Source organism: Pelophylax lessonae (assembly GCF_965119305.1).
Source record: "Pelophylax lessonae genome assembly, chromosome: 4".
NCBI classification, from domain to species: Eukaryota; Metazoa; Chordata; class Amphibia; order Anura; family Ranidae; genus Pelophylax; species Pelophylax lessonae.
In genome coordinates, this window is record NC_138771.1 from 42496204 (window position 1) to 42511438 (window position 15235).

A 15235-nucleotide genomic window follows, 5' to 3' on the forward strand; every position below is an offset into this window, starting at 1 on the left:
TGTCCCCATTGGAGTGCTCCCTTTGGTCAGAGTTCCCCTTTAATGTGTCCCGATAAGAGCTGTGTTTTTGTGTTCTCTATCAGACAATATTCCACCATTTCTCACATAAGAATACACTGCACTGTAATCCGATTCGTCCCGATAGATGTGCAGAGAGCGAGGCAGAATCTGACAATAGATTCCCTCCCCTCCTCCGCTCTCTATTTACCGTTGGATAGTGCATCCGACAAACTGCGCACTTCAGTGTTGTCCCTGCCAGCACAGCTGATCTGAGCAGTCAGCTGCAGTGACGTCAGTCCGTCGGATGCCCTATCCGATGGGAGGCATTATCCGACACAACACTGGCACCTGTCTTCCGGTTCCTTTCCCTGCGAGCGTTGTGACGCAGGGGGCGGAACCGGTGGAAATTTCAAAAAATGTAAATAAACCAAATTACATGATAGAAAGCTGTGATCCTAACGGATTACACTGTATCATCCTATTTCAGCACAGGATTTCACCTGGTGACTTTTCCAGTGCCCTGCCTGTGATTTTCCAGTGCTTTGTTCCTGGAAAATAGAAAACGACCATAGCGTCCAAAAAGCATTCTTTTTGCGCAAAAGCACTTTTAGACGAACTGGAAAACAGCGACAGCATAACAGAGTTACTTGAAGAACTGAGCGATAGCGATTAGTGGGAAAATTTGTCATCAGGTACAGAATGTGACGACAGCGACGATTCTGATGTCTCTTTCTGGCACATCGCTCCGTTGGAAATTCTGAAGAATCATTTGATATACTTCCCAAATTCCACAAGCTATGTGCCAGAAAGAGACATCAGAATCGTCACTGTCATCACTTTTCGTACCTGATGACAAATTTTCTCACAAATCGCTATCGCTCAGTTCTTTAAGTAACTCTGTTTCGCTGTCGCTGTTTTCCAGTTCGTCTAAAAGCACTTTTGTGCAAAAAGAACGCTTTTTGGACGCCATTTTCGTTCTCTTTTTTCCAGGCACAAAGCACTGGAAAAGCACAGGCAGTGCACTGGAATAGTCACCAGGTGAAATCCTGTGTGAAATAGCATGATAAAGTGTAATCCGTTAGGATCACAGCTTTGGATCATGTCATTTAGTGTATTTACATTTCTGAATTTGCCGCCAGTTCCACCCCCCTGCGTCGCAACGCTCGCAGGGAAAGGTACCGGAAAGCAACCGGAAGGCATCTGCCGAGCGCAGAGCGGGGAGAGAGTGTGAGGGGGGAGAGCGGTGGAGGGAGGATGGCAGGGGATCACAGGGAAGGTGAGAAGATTCTGGGGTAATCCTGAGTGTGGCTCGGGGTTACTGCTTTTGGTACTGAAAATTTACCCTGAGCCACACTCGGGAATACTGCCAGGGAGGTTAAGGCTGTTGAGAGGAAGCAACATATGATGCTCCAGTCCTCCAAGGCCATAGAGTTGAGTGGGGGCCATCTTGCCCTCATTTGACTTCCTGCCTGGGACATGGACAGACTGGGTGGTTTTCCCCGCTACCGACAGCTCCGTGGTGCTGGGACCACTTCTATGTGAAAGAGGGCCACCCGCCCTGTAAGAAAAAAAACAGGATTATGGCAGCTATCTGATGCCATAACACCAGTATTTAACGTCAAAGTATCGATGTAAAACTGTGGCGGGCGGTCCGGAAGTGGTTAAAGATGCAAGCTTTCGGGGTAACTCAGATCCCTCCGTCAAGCGTTATACATTTATGAAAAATCATTCTGCATCCCACATATTTATAATATATACATTTTACAGCTATTTTTCAGAAATATTTAAAGCCTGATAAAGGGATCTGAGTTACCCTAAAAGCTTACATCTTTAACTCAAATTAGCCAATGAAGGTTTTCACTTAAAGCGGTAATAAACCCAAAAATGTATTATATTGCAGCTTACCAATTCTTAGATGTGGTGGCCATACTACTTTTTATTTTTTTAGGCTTTTTTGTTTATTTTCACCTAATGATCCAGCCAGTAAGTCTGTTATTTTTAAACAACAGCAAGGTATATGGCGCAATCTTTGGTAAATCAGCGTGTAAAACTCCCATAGTCTAGGATAAAACCAATTGTAATATGTGTCATATTACAGTTCATAAAACAACAAAAGTCCAAAAAATCCACAGGAAGGAATGGTGTATCAAAAGAGCACTAGATGGGCAGCGCCTTCCAGAGACAGGAAAGGATCTCTGTAACAAAAACAGACAGGGGGGCGCCTCTAAGTGCAATACTTATAAGAACTTTATTGGAGCAGCCAAATAAACACTCACATGTGTTTCATAAGAATGTGGATCATGTGGTTTATCTGGATTCTTCATTTGATAATGTTTTTTCACATATGGTGACCCTTGGATGTAAAGATTTGGACATTTCGCTACTCCACATTTATTATATTATATACTACATTTATTATTATCAGACTTGATATTTTTTACATATTAATTGTATGTGTTGGATTAGCGTTGCAAATATTGTTTCCTAAGTCACTGTTCTGTTCCACCTATTTATATCAGGTCATTTTCTGATGCATGCGGACAACAAGTGGCAGCTTTGGGCCACTACAACTTGTACCGCTAGGTGCATCATTCAGACGTGCAGAGCCAAAGCTGTCAGCCTTTTTTAGAGTTTGACAGGCTGCTTGCAGTGGGGGCTGGACGGGGCACCTGTGTCCTCCCCTGTAGCTAAATGGCCGAGCCACATGCAACATGCTAAACACCTTTGTGTGCATGAAGCCTTAGATGTTACTTAGGTGAAGGCCTAATGGCCAACTGCAAGCATTCCTTTGCATTCAATTGCAGAGTATTTCCCAATAAAAAAGCACAGTGCAAAAAGTCCCACTTATAAATCTTTAACCCTTTGTTAAGACAGTGTTTAGACCTAGTTTTCAACTGATAGTGAGACCTGCCAGAACAGTACAGACAGAGTTAATTATGGCAACACCAGATCCCCAGCCCCTTCATAAACAAAAGAGAACTGCAGCTCTCAGGGGGTAGGTGGGGCTGCCAGGCCCATTCTCTATAATGACAGGTCACCGGCAAACTGCGTCCAGCAGTAATTACCGCAAATAGGTGCGGCTGCTGAAGAACTGTCATTATAGTGAACGGGGCTGGCAGCTGCACCTACCCGCTGAGTGCCACAGGAGGAACTGCCACTACAATTTCCATTGGCCCTAATCGCTGGTGTGAATGTAGCCTATGTATGTGCTGTGTGGGGAGGTGGGGGAGTTGTGGGTGGGGGGGGGGGGCAGCCCTCTCCAGCACACCCCTAGATCCAGCAATGCAGCATTTACTTACCTGGCGTTCCTGTATTTCCTGTTGCCGGTAGGGATGATCGAACGGTTCGGGTCGACCATCGGTTCGACCCGAACATTGACTGTGCGAAATTCGGCCGAATTCCGAACTTTTTGTGGAAAAAGTTCGGAATTTGGCAACCAGAACCGACCAAAATGCAATGGGACAGGAACTGGGCTTTAAAAGCCCGTAATTGGACCAGAACCATCAGTAAAAGCCAATTGAGGGGGCAGGAGGATGCTAGGAATGTGATTGGAGTGACTAGGGGGTCCAGAGGCCAATCAGTAGTGAATACGCCCCCTAGTATATAACATAGCCCCGCCAAATCTCTAGCACTGTAATACAGGGGCTGTGGAAGAGAGTGGAAACAGTTCTGTTACTCCTGCTGCTCCAGTGTCATTTAGCAATTATTGGTGTGAGGAAAGGGATATCTTGTGTAGTTAGGGTACTATATACCACTATAGTTAGATTCAATAAGCTAGTTTCTGTAGGGAAAGTATTAAGTGTCAGGGTGACCGTAGTGTAGTGTAGGGTGAACTGACTCTGACTGCTATGGTAGGGTGACCAAACACTTCCATGTCAGAGTGACCGCCATAGAAAAAAGATTGTTTGTCTTAGAATTGCAGTAGAGCAGGCATAGGGCTTCGCTACTTTCACACCTGGCCATTTTTGTTGCAGGCATTTATTGGGCTTTTTTGTGGACGTCTTTGGAGGCAGGCATGACATCTGCACTTCTGTGTAGGGGTATATTTACACACACACATATATGTATTTATACACATACACACATAAAGGTGTGAAAGTAGCAGAACCCTATGCCTGCGCTAATGAAATTATTTGCAGGCATAGGGCTCTGCTACTTTCACACCTATATGTGTGTATGTGTATATATACATATATGTGTGTGTGTATATATACCCCTATACAGAAGTTCAGATGTTATGCCTGCCTCCAAGGACGCCCAAAAATTGCCCAAAAAAAAAACGCCTGCAACAAAAACGCCCAGGTGTGTTGTTGCAGGCGTTTTTTTGGGCATTTTTTAAAGTGATACGTTTTACAGACTGTTGCTATGGATAACCCAGGGGAATCCACACTCAGCAGCTCCCTAGTGGGTAGTGCTACATTTGCATGGCGTCCCCAGTGTCGCTACAGACGTGCATGGGCCAGGCTTGTTTGTGTCAGCCACTGTGGCTGCTGTGCTTGCACAGCATCTCCAGTGTCCATCCAGATGGGCCCGGGCCGCATGCTAAACTCTCTGGGGCCGCATGCTAAACTCTCTGGGGCCGCATGCTGCCTGCAGACCACAGGTTGGGCACCCTGGCTTTAATCACTTTTGCATTTGAAGATATTTCCATGTCTACATGAAATGCTTACTGTAAAAACTTTTTCTGGTTCTCCTTTAGCTCTCATATTGGTGTCATGAATCTTCTTCAGTATCATCCAAGCTTCATCGTGTTTTCCTGTCTGTACAAGAATCCAAAGAATATTAATACAGTTACATGTTTTCGTTACATTTTGTAAATTAAAGTATAACTGAGGACAAGACTTTTTTTTCTGTTTTCAATATTTTTATTAAAGGTTTTCACAAATAAAATAAATTCCAGTATTAATTTCGAACAATAAGCAAAATCCACAGTTTAAATTGCATAAAAAATAAAACCAAAACGTTACGCAGTGTAACTGCACTAATACTGAGCAAAAGACATTGCAACATTCCTCCGTCTGGCAAGGGACCATTCCCTCTAAGATAGCTTTCCTCTGAGATATAGAACTGCTAGCTACATCATTGATTCTCATTGAACCACAATCTATTTTGGTAGTTTGTAGAGAGGCAATAAAATAAATTTCCCAGCATGTCTTTCTATTGTATGATAGCAATGTACGGTAATTCGATGGGGTTCAGACTACGTCCCACACCGCAGGAAGTGCAAATCCTCTCAACCAGCGGTAGAGGGACGCTCCAACCCCCCACAACCATGGAATTAAGCAGGCCTCTCTCAATCGCAAAAGCAAGAAGAAGAAAAGAAAAGTAGGAAAATGGAAGACAAGAGAAAAGGAAGGGAAGAGTGGAAGAGGAAAAGACTCCATGCTTTGGTCCATCTCATCCAGATAAGAACCTAGTCTGGTATGGTCCGGGGATCATTAGTCAAGTTTTGAATCCATGGGCCCCATACCTTTTCAAACACCTTCAATTTATCCTGTAGAATTGCTGTTAACCGTTCATTTAGCATAAGCCAGGAAAGCTTGTGTTTAAGCTGGTCAAATGGTATGGTAGCCGACTTCCAATTTCTGGATATAGTAAATTTGAAATTGTCTCTGGTTTTTCGAGGTCTCCTCCACCTTACATCCCAACAACGCATGTTTCGGGGACTTGGTCAGATTCATTTGAGCGAGAGAAAAATAATTATAAGACAAGCCTATTTTTACTTTTAGACGGAGTAGAGATGGATTAGAAAAACGGTCAGGGTTTTAATTGCTGTCTGTGCCCCTAATAGGGAGATTCACCCTCTCTAATTGTTATGGTGACCATTACCACTGAAAATCCTAAATCTTGGGTTATCACCAGAACAGGATTAGCTGGGACATCTTCCAATAAGGACACTAGTTCTAGTGACTACCAGGGATCCCCATCACTTTAGAAGAATTTCCTCTCACTTCATGCTCTAGCTATGGGAAGTGATGGAAAATTCTCCCCAATGAGACATGTAGATGGTAAAAAAAAACCTGATGGGGGTTATCACCCTCCCTAAAACAGGGTATTTACGGGCTGAAAACCGGCCAGTTCCACAGGAACTGGCCTACTTTCGGTCTGTGTGTACTGCTTTCTGTCCTAATTCCATTGAACAGTCACCCTGGAAATTCAACATTCGATCGCTTGGGACCAATGGTTTCAAGCACAGATCTGTATATTCTGGCAGAGGGGAGTCCTGCTGTCAGAGTACAAAAGCCTGGCAAGAGAGATCCCTGCATCACACATCGTTTATATTGATTTGGGGATCTTTTTTTTTTTTTTTTGTTCAACATGTTGGGTGAAGTGAACATGTACTGTATACACAGCTTACGGCCCCTTTCACACATACGGTCCATTCAGTTCATCAGTTCAGTCACGTCAAAATCTGTTTTTTCTTCCATTTTTCATCCATTTTTTCATCCGATTTTCATCCGTGTTTTTTTTTACATCCACTACCAATGCAAAAATGGATGAAAAACGGACTGTTTCTCCGTTTACATCAGTTTTTCGTCCGATAAGTTTTTTTGATGAATGAAAAATAGGGCATTCATCCGTTCCAAAAAACGGACATTGACATCATCCGTTTTTACATAGAGATGCATTGATGTCCGTTTTTCATCCATCAACGGATGGATGAAAAATGGACAAACGGACCTATGTGTGAAAGGGGCCGTACTCTATCCAAAATGGAAAAAAAAAAGATAACCTTGTAAAAATGTCTGACTCTCTCTTTGAATGGACACTGGAAGTACGAGTGGCAGTTATGGCAGTTGCAGTTCTGAAAGTTGGTCACATCTACCTGGTGTTGGTCTGTCGATTTAGATACCTAAGTGGTATAACTGACGCTCTCCTTTCTTTATGCAGTCATTATTTATTTATGATTCAGATCTGTTAAACCCCATTCATACCCAGCATTCTTGGTGTACTGGGTATAAATAGGCATTTTCATTTTTTTCATTTTTTCTGCTGCCTTTGACCTGAATTAATAAAGGAATTCAGCCACTTTCTAAAATGTTCTGGCTTATTATGGGTCCAACAGGGTACCACCTCATTCTCTTTAATTTAAAATTGTATGTTTTACTGAGTGCAAGCAGCACACCTATCATTATCTACTTCATCTCCGGAAGATTTACCTTTCTTCATAACCAGGCCATTTTTGCGATATGGGTCTGCGTTACTGACTGACAATTGCTTGGTCATGTGATGCAGTACCCCAAAAAAAAAAAAAAAAATGCTGCCCTCTCACAAATAGAGCTTTCTTTTGGTGGTATTTGATCATCTCTGCTTTTTTTATTTTATAAACAAAAAAGTTTGAAAAAAAAAAACACAATATTTTTTACTTTCTGTCATAAAACGTATCCTTTAAAAAATTTTCTCACACGTTGAACACCACCACCCCCCCCCCCCCCCGCCCCTCTGCTGTCCATTCACAGAAGGCTTTGCAATTTGTGAATGGGTTTACATAATACAACCTGTGATTGGGCAGAAGGAGGAGCAAGGCAGAGCCCTGCATGCAATTCTTACATAGTTACATAGTTTGTGAGGTTGAAAAAAGACATCCATCCAGTTCAACCTATGATGTGTGTGTGTGTTTGCTGTTAACCGTACATTCTATACCCCTGTATGTTGTGGTCTTTAAGGTGCCAATCTAATAGTTTTTTGAAACTATCGATGCTCCCTGCTGGTACCACTGTTTGCGGAATAGAATTCAACATCCTTACCGCTCTTACAGTGAAGAACCCCCTGCGTATTTTAAGGTTAAACCGCCTTTCCTCTAGTTTTAGTGAGTGGCCACGTGTCTTATTGTATTCCCTTACTCTGAATAGTTTGTTCCTTATGCTAGGGTCACCAGTACAGTATTTGTACATTGATATCATATCCCCCCTCAATCGTCTCTTCTCCAGAGAGAATAAGTTCAGTGCTTGTAGTCATAGCTGATGCCCTCCATTCCCCTAATTATTTTTGATGCCCTTCTCTGGACTCTCTCCAGTTCCAGCACATCCTTCCTGAGGACCGGTGCCCAGAACTGGACGGCATACTCCAGATGTGGCCGGACCAGAGTCTTGTAGAGTGGGAGAATAATCTCTTTAATTCTGGAGTGAATCCCCTTTTTTATACATCCCAGTATTCTGTTGGCTTTGCTTGCAGCGGCTTGGCATTGCAATTCTGCAGCTGCAGGAGAAGAGACCAGAAGGTCCAGCGTCAGAGTGCTGGAAGTATAGCGATAGCTGTAGTAGCAGCCGTCAGTAACAATGTAAAATAAAGAGATAAGTCCATGAGGTGCATCTTGAAGGACTTAACCCATAGTAAGTCAGCACATTTTAGAAAGTGGTTAAATTCCTGAAGTTCAGCTTTAAATAAATGTAAAAAAAAAAGAAACAGTTGCTGGTGTCATAGAAACTGATATGGCACATGGTTTAAAATTCTATCTGTACACTTTGGAAACTATTTTTTTTTTTACAACTTACTTGACCTTACTATTATCTGCTCTAGATTCTAATATCTAGCATTAAAAATATACTTTATGATGAAGTAACGAGTTATTTTTAAAATGAGTCTCACCACATTACAATGTGGTACAGTTCAAAGATAAAGCCAAAAGAAAAAAAAAGTTACCTCCAGTAAGAAGCGAGGGCTTTCCGGCATGAACTTTAGGGCAATAATAGAGGCTAAGCATGGCAGGACACACACAACCACAAACACTCTCCAGCTGTGGAAGTGGTAGTGAGTTCCCATACTGAATCCCCATCCTAAAAAAAAGAAAATATGAAGATAATTAGTAGCATTACTTGTATAGTTACCTATAGTAATATAAAACTCTCAGGATTTGTGATTAAGCACAATAAATCAAACATTTCCCAGCAAACTATTTCTTAACAGTTTACAGCTGTTGCAATTTACACCGTTTAATTCTACAGGCTTTCTCAGTGTTTCTACCCTGAACTTCCAGTCTTCACAAGAAGAGTTAACTTTGAACAGTGCATTTGCCAGTCAGTCTTTAGCTTTGTGAAGGAAGGGGAGAGGAGGTGGGAGAAGCAGGGGAATGTCTTGCCCTCCTACATTACAGGGCTGTGTGTTTCTATTGATGCACACAATGTAGAGAGACACAACTCCAGTCCCTGCATGCAAGAATGGCTCAATAGGACAATGCAAGAGAAAGGAGTGACCCTGAAACAGGAAATCTGGGGCAGCAGTCATGGCATCAGTTTAAACTGGAACATAGACAAAGATCCAGGGTTTACTAGTGTGCTGCTTAAGCTCAATCACTGTTCCTCTTTATATTTCAATCCCGTTTATTGAGGTTTTACGTTAATAAAATACAATAATACAATATAGTCAAAAGGTACCTTCACAACAGGTAGATAGACAGTGTAGCATCTCCCATAGCGGTGATGGGAAGAACAATCAGTGAGTGAGGAGGAGTAGATGTTGTACCCTTGTAGGCCTGAGTGGTAAGCCCTCTCATAATCTCTCTAAATGGTTAGAGGGGCTTACGGTATCAGAGGGGGTCAAGTGACAGATATTTCTTCATGGATGGAATACCAGACAGTATATCAGAAGTTATTCTTTCTGCTCACCATTTTGGTTGTTGCGAACTATCAGTTCTTATGTTGTTTATCAAAAATATAGAAGCAAACGATTAAACAAATAAATGAACGGATGAACTAGGGATATGGCATAAAAATTCCATGCATTCATCACAAATAGGTTGGACAGGTTGAGTAGTAGGGATGGAAATTAGAGGCTCTCAAGTAGAGCTGATGTTAGTCAGTTGTTAAACAGTATTCAAGGAAAGATATGTGTTCTATTATGCACTCATATAATATTTAGTTGACATCCATATGTTCCATGAGTAAAAGAATTGCATGATATTTGTCGTTCTTGAGCATGTAAATGCATTCTAAAGAGCAGATTTGATTTAGGTCAGAAATGATATATGAGAGGTTAGGAGTTGTGAGGGATTTCCAGTTTCTCGTTATATTCAATTTGGCAGACAAGAAAATATGGCTAGCAAGGTTTCGGATTTTTATTGGTATGGATTCTATTTTCAAGTGTATAAGTGCTAGTTCAATTTTTGGGGGGATGGGTGTTGGGGTAAATTCAGAGAGCAGTTTAATAATTTGGTTCCAGTAGGAAGTGACAGATGGGCAAAACCATAATATGTGTATTAGGAAACTGGTAGAACCGCAATGTCACCAACATATAGGAGGAGTGTAAGAGTAAATTTTCAAAAGCTTATATGGAGTTAAATACCACTTGTGAAGCGTTTTGTGGTATAATTTCCAGTGATCAGTACAGAGGGTGGCTTTGTAAGTCTCTTTGATAGCTTTCTGCCAGACTGCGTTAGGGTATGTGGACCCTATTTCTGTTTCCCACTTACACATAGTTGTGGTTTTTTGAAATTGGTAAGATCGACTGAGAATCTTATAGAATAGAGAGATGCCTTTTATTTGTGAAGCAGCTTGTTTGTAGAATATTATTAATTGCTGGGGTAAGGTTATTTCTACTGGGATTGAAGTATTCTTAAAAAGATGATACAGTTGTATGTATCTGTAGTATTCGGTAGATGGAAGATTTAACTTACTTTGGAGAGTAGTGAATGGTTAAAGGGAATTATCCTCCACTAGATCCCAGTTTACATGATGTATTGCTGATTTTATCCAGGATGATAATTTATATGTGGTATGTGTGTTTGCAGGCATTGTAGTGGTAGGGGGAGAATGGAGTTTGTTTTCCAAATGGAAAAATTTAGTAGAGGCTTGAAGTGCTTGAATAGCTGGGAAAGAAGATTCTGGGGGTTTATATCCAGCTAGGATGGCCAATGAAGTGTCCTTGGTATTTGACAAGGGTAGGGATTTGGCCTCAATAAGGGACCAAGTTTTGTTAATGTCGTTTTCCCAGTAATGAAATTACTGATTGGTCCAGTAATGAGGCTATGTAGTATTGGTAAACTATGGGTACAGACAGTCCACCTACTAGGGTGTGTTTGCTCAAAGTACAGAGAGCGGCTCTTGGCTTGGCGCCTTTACAAATTAATTTTGAAAATCCCACGTGGAGTTTTGTGAAGTATGTATGAGGAATGGAAATGGTGCGGAAAAGTTAAAGTAGTTTGGGAAAGGTAATCATTTTAAAGCCCGCTATTCTACCTAATTCTGATAGGTCTGTGGTCATCAGTTTAGAGAGTTCTTTGGGTAGATTGTCCAGAAATGGTTGGTAATTTAGTGTGAATAATTTAGTGGAGGTGGAGGGAATGAGAATTCCAAGATATTTATTATGAGATGGGACCCATTTATAGGGCATATTGGCTTTTATAAGCTGTTGGAGGTGTGGGGGGATATTTAGTCTTAGAATTTGTGATTTTTAGTTGTTGGTTTTGTAGTATGATATTGATACAAATTGCTTTACTACTGGTAATGAATTAAAAGGGTCTGAGGGAATGAGAATTACATCATCTGCCACAAATCCTATGTGATTATCAATATGGCCTATTTGGACTCCTGTGATCTTAATGGAAGATTTGACTGAGTGCGCTAGGGGCTCCATGATTAGAGCAAATATAAGTAGCGACAATGGACAGCCTTAACTAGTTCCATTGGTTATAAAGAAGGATGATGATAATGCTCTGGATGAGTAGACCTTGGCAGAAGGGTGTGAATATAATGCCATGATAGCCAGAGTATTGGGCCTTGTAGTCCAAATTTCTGCAATACTGCTCTAAGGTACCCCCCAGTGCACTCGGTCAAATGCTTTTTCTGCATCTAATATTAAATAGAGGGTCGGTATTTTGTGAAGTTCAATGTATCTGAGTATATGAAGCATACGCCTGGTAGCATCAGGTGCTTGGTGACCTTTGATAAAGTCTACCTGATCAGGATGGACTAGGAGTGGTAGTAAGTCCAGTAGTCTAAGCGCTAGGGCTTTTGCGTAGATCTTTAGGTTGGAGTTGAGGAGTGAAATTGGTCTATAGTTACAAGGTAGGGAGGGGTATTTATCTGGTTTAGGAATTGTGGTTTTTAATGCCTGTAGCATCTCTTTCAGGAATTGGCCTCCAGTCATGACATCATTAAAGATGTTTACTAGGTGAGGGGGTGAGATAATGACCAAATTTTTTGTAGTATTTATTAGGGAATCCATCTACTCCAGGAGCTTTGGATTTGGGGAGGCCTTTGATCACTTTAAGTATTTCTGCGGTCGTGAAGGGGCAGGATATGTTTAGCCTCTGTTCACTTGAAAGGGAGGGAATAGAGAGAGATTGTTAAGAAATTGATTGATTTGGTTATCCGTGGGTTGAGGGGTGTTCAGGTCCTGTTAGAGGTTGTATAACTCGGAGTAGAAATCTTTGAAGATTTCGGCTATAAGTGATGGGTCATAGACTTTCGTGTTGTCCTTGGGGTTTTTAAGAAAGGGAATTCTGGTGGCAGCTATTTTAATGCATCTAACTAGGTAAGAGCGGGATTTGTTGCTCAGTGCGTATCTGTTGGCTCTGAGAGATTTAACTTGTTTTTCATGGGTGTAAAGTAATTTGTCTCTTAGTGCATTACGGAGATGTAATAGTTTAGCAGAATTAGCAGCGGTGGGGTCCCTTTTGTTAGCCTCTTCGGTTTCCCGTATGGAGTTGGTCAAATTGTTGAGATCTACGTTTCTTTTCACGAGCCCCTAACTGTATAAATATACCTCTGAGACATGCCTTTTGGGCTGTCCAGAGTGAGAATTTGGAGACATCATCAGTGTCATTAGGATCAAAGTAAGTTTTTATCGCTTTTTCAATCGTTTGGCTGTGTTCAGGGTTGGATAGGAGGTACATATTGAGCCTCCATATGGGGGCAGTATTAGTGGATTTGGAGCAAGCTAGATGTATGGTAATAGGGGCGTGGTCTGACCAAGTGATGGTTCCAATAGACAAAGAGGCAACAAGTGGGAGTGTCCATCTTTCAACAATAAACATGTAAATTCTTGAGTAAGATCTATGAGAAGGAGAATAGAAGGAATAGTCCCTCTGTCCTGCATGGTGACATCTCCAAACATTAAACATACCATGTTTGAGGAAAAGTGTGTTCAGACAGGCTGAAGGTCTCCTGGGTCTATCTGTAGTATCGATAGAAGGATCTGCGACAGCATTAAAGTCGCCTCCTATTACGTAATGTCCCTGAGGACATTTAGCGATTCACTTAGGGAGTTTATTTAGAAAACTGGTCTGTTTTACTTGGGAGTATATACATTAACTAGTGTATATGATAGATCATCAACATAGCAAACTAGAATATTGTATCTGCCATTTTCTTCAAGTAGGGAAGATTTAAGTTGGAATTTGAGGGAGTCCTTGATGGCTATCAATACCCCCGCTTTTTTCTGTAAATGTTTGTGAAAAATGTTTCAATGAGCATAACCATAGATGACTGCCTAAGGTCACATTACAACATACTGTATATACGCAGTTACAAACTAAAGGATATTAGCTGCAGTTGAAATCAAAGAATTCTTGCAGCAGCAGTGCTTGAAGTGTTTAGTCACAGCCCAATGTAAGGCATTCGGGGGCACATGAAGTCATGTCTGGCACCAGTCTTGCGTACAGCATGAAGAAAGCGCACAGGAGTTCCAGGCCCCTTGTAAGCCGGCCTCAAGATCATCTACTGCCGCTGCTATACACAGTCTCATCTTTGATCACATTCTGCTCTCCATTTGCCTATACTGACTTAGAGCTGCTGGAATGTAAGTGTGCTTGATTCAATAAATGCTACCATGTTTTGTAAGGGGGTTCTGCGTTGCTGTTCTTTTGTCTTCACATTTTGCCTAAAGTTTGAGACCTGTGCCTAGCAGAAGTTAGAACAGTGTCCTGGCGTTACTTAAGACGAAGGATGCTACCAATCTTACGTCCCCAATTTGGCAGTAGTCCTAGTGCCTAGTGCCCCCCCCGGAATGGGAAGCTCACGGTAAAGTGGCATCAGATTACATTACCCTTGCTGGTGAAGTCAAGACAATACAATAATTAATACACTGTTTTCAATTTATTGAGAGAATTTCCAACACCAGCTCGGGGAACCTCCCCCATTTTATATGGCCCTTGAAGCCAACGGGCAGGTGCCAGAAGGCCCAGGCATGAAGAATAATCTTCATTTTATGATAAAAGAAATCTAGCTTTAAAAATAAATGTATCAACTTTACAAGTCAGATCATCTACCAATTGTGGATTATAATTATTAAATAATTAATTATAATTAATGATATTAATTAATTAATGAATTAATTAATTATATTAATTATTATATTATAATTAATGCAGACAGTGCCATCCAACAAAACAGACCTCCAGTGGTGATGGCCACAAAACTAAGCAGATAGCATTAAATGGGAGGTCAAACAACCACAACTAACAGAACCCCCTAGCAACATCTGGAAAAACCTTAGTGTTCTTATGGTGGGCTGTGCCCCTGTTTTTGTGCTTCAGTGTTTTTTTTTTTTTTTAAATAACAGCAAGGGTTCTCTCATGTGGAGGTATGACTAATCAAGTCCTAGGGAAGGGTGGAAGTCTGATATGTAGAGATTGGTTATGTTTGCAGGAATGGGTAATTATACAAAAAAAAGCCAGTTTGCTTCAGCAGGTCTACCCAACTTCTGGCTAGTCATGGCTGAAACTTTTTCTTATCTATATATCTGCAAATATGTAAAATGGTTGCTTATTTAGACCAGAGACATCCGTTAAGTAGTCAGAGGCGTTATGTACAGTTACTCAGTCTAAGAAGCATGCATTCCCCTTCAATCCTTGCCACCCTTCACATGTCCACTTACCATAGTGTGGGATAATGCTCCAAGCCATTGCCGATGCATAGATCGCTCCAATCATCCAAAACATGCAAAGCCAGCTTAAGTGCTCCCCCCTCTTCTCACGAGCCAGAAATTCGGAGAAATAGGCAAAGACAATGGGAAGGGACCCTCCAATACTGTGTAGTAAAAGTGCATCATAAACCGGCATGTAACAAATACTAGCTCAAAAAAGTAAAAAAAAGTTGCAAAACGAAATACGTGATACAACACTGGAAATGTAAAACACATAACAGGTCATAGTTGCTACCTATCCCTAACACACATGAAGACATCCAACAATTCAGTAGGAACATACAGTGGAACCTTGGTTTGCGAGTATAATTCGTTCCAGCAGCTTGCTTGTAATCCAAAACACTCGTATATCAAAGCAAGTTTTCCCACAAGA

At 41.4% G+C, this 15235-nt stretch overlaps 1 protein-coding gene across 2 annotated transcripts in view; it reads right to left on the reverse strand.

Moving 5' to 3' along the window:
• Positions 1-15235, reverse strand: part of SV2B (synaptic vesicle glycoprotein 2B) — a 277072-nt gene that overhangs the window by 53742 nt on the left and 208095 nt on the right. For both annotated transcript variants that reach the window (XM_082254320.1, XM_082254319.1), the window contains exons 4-6: positions 14815-14966; positions 8644-8777; positions 4671-4760 (exon numbers count right to left, since the gene is read on the reverse strand). In XM_082254320.1, the coding sequence (XP_082110446.1) occupies positions 4671-4760; positions 8644-8777; positions 14815-14966 (376 nt within the window). The remainder of the gene's footprint in view (positions 1-4670; positions 4761-8643; positions 8778-14814; positions 14967-15235) is intronic.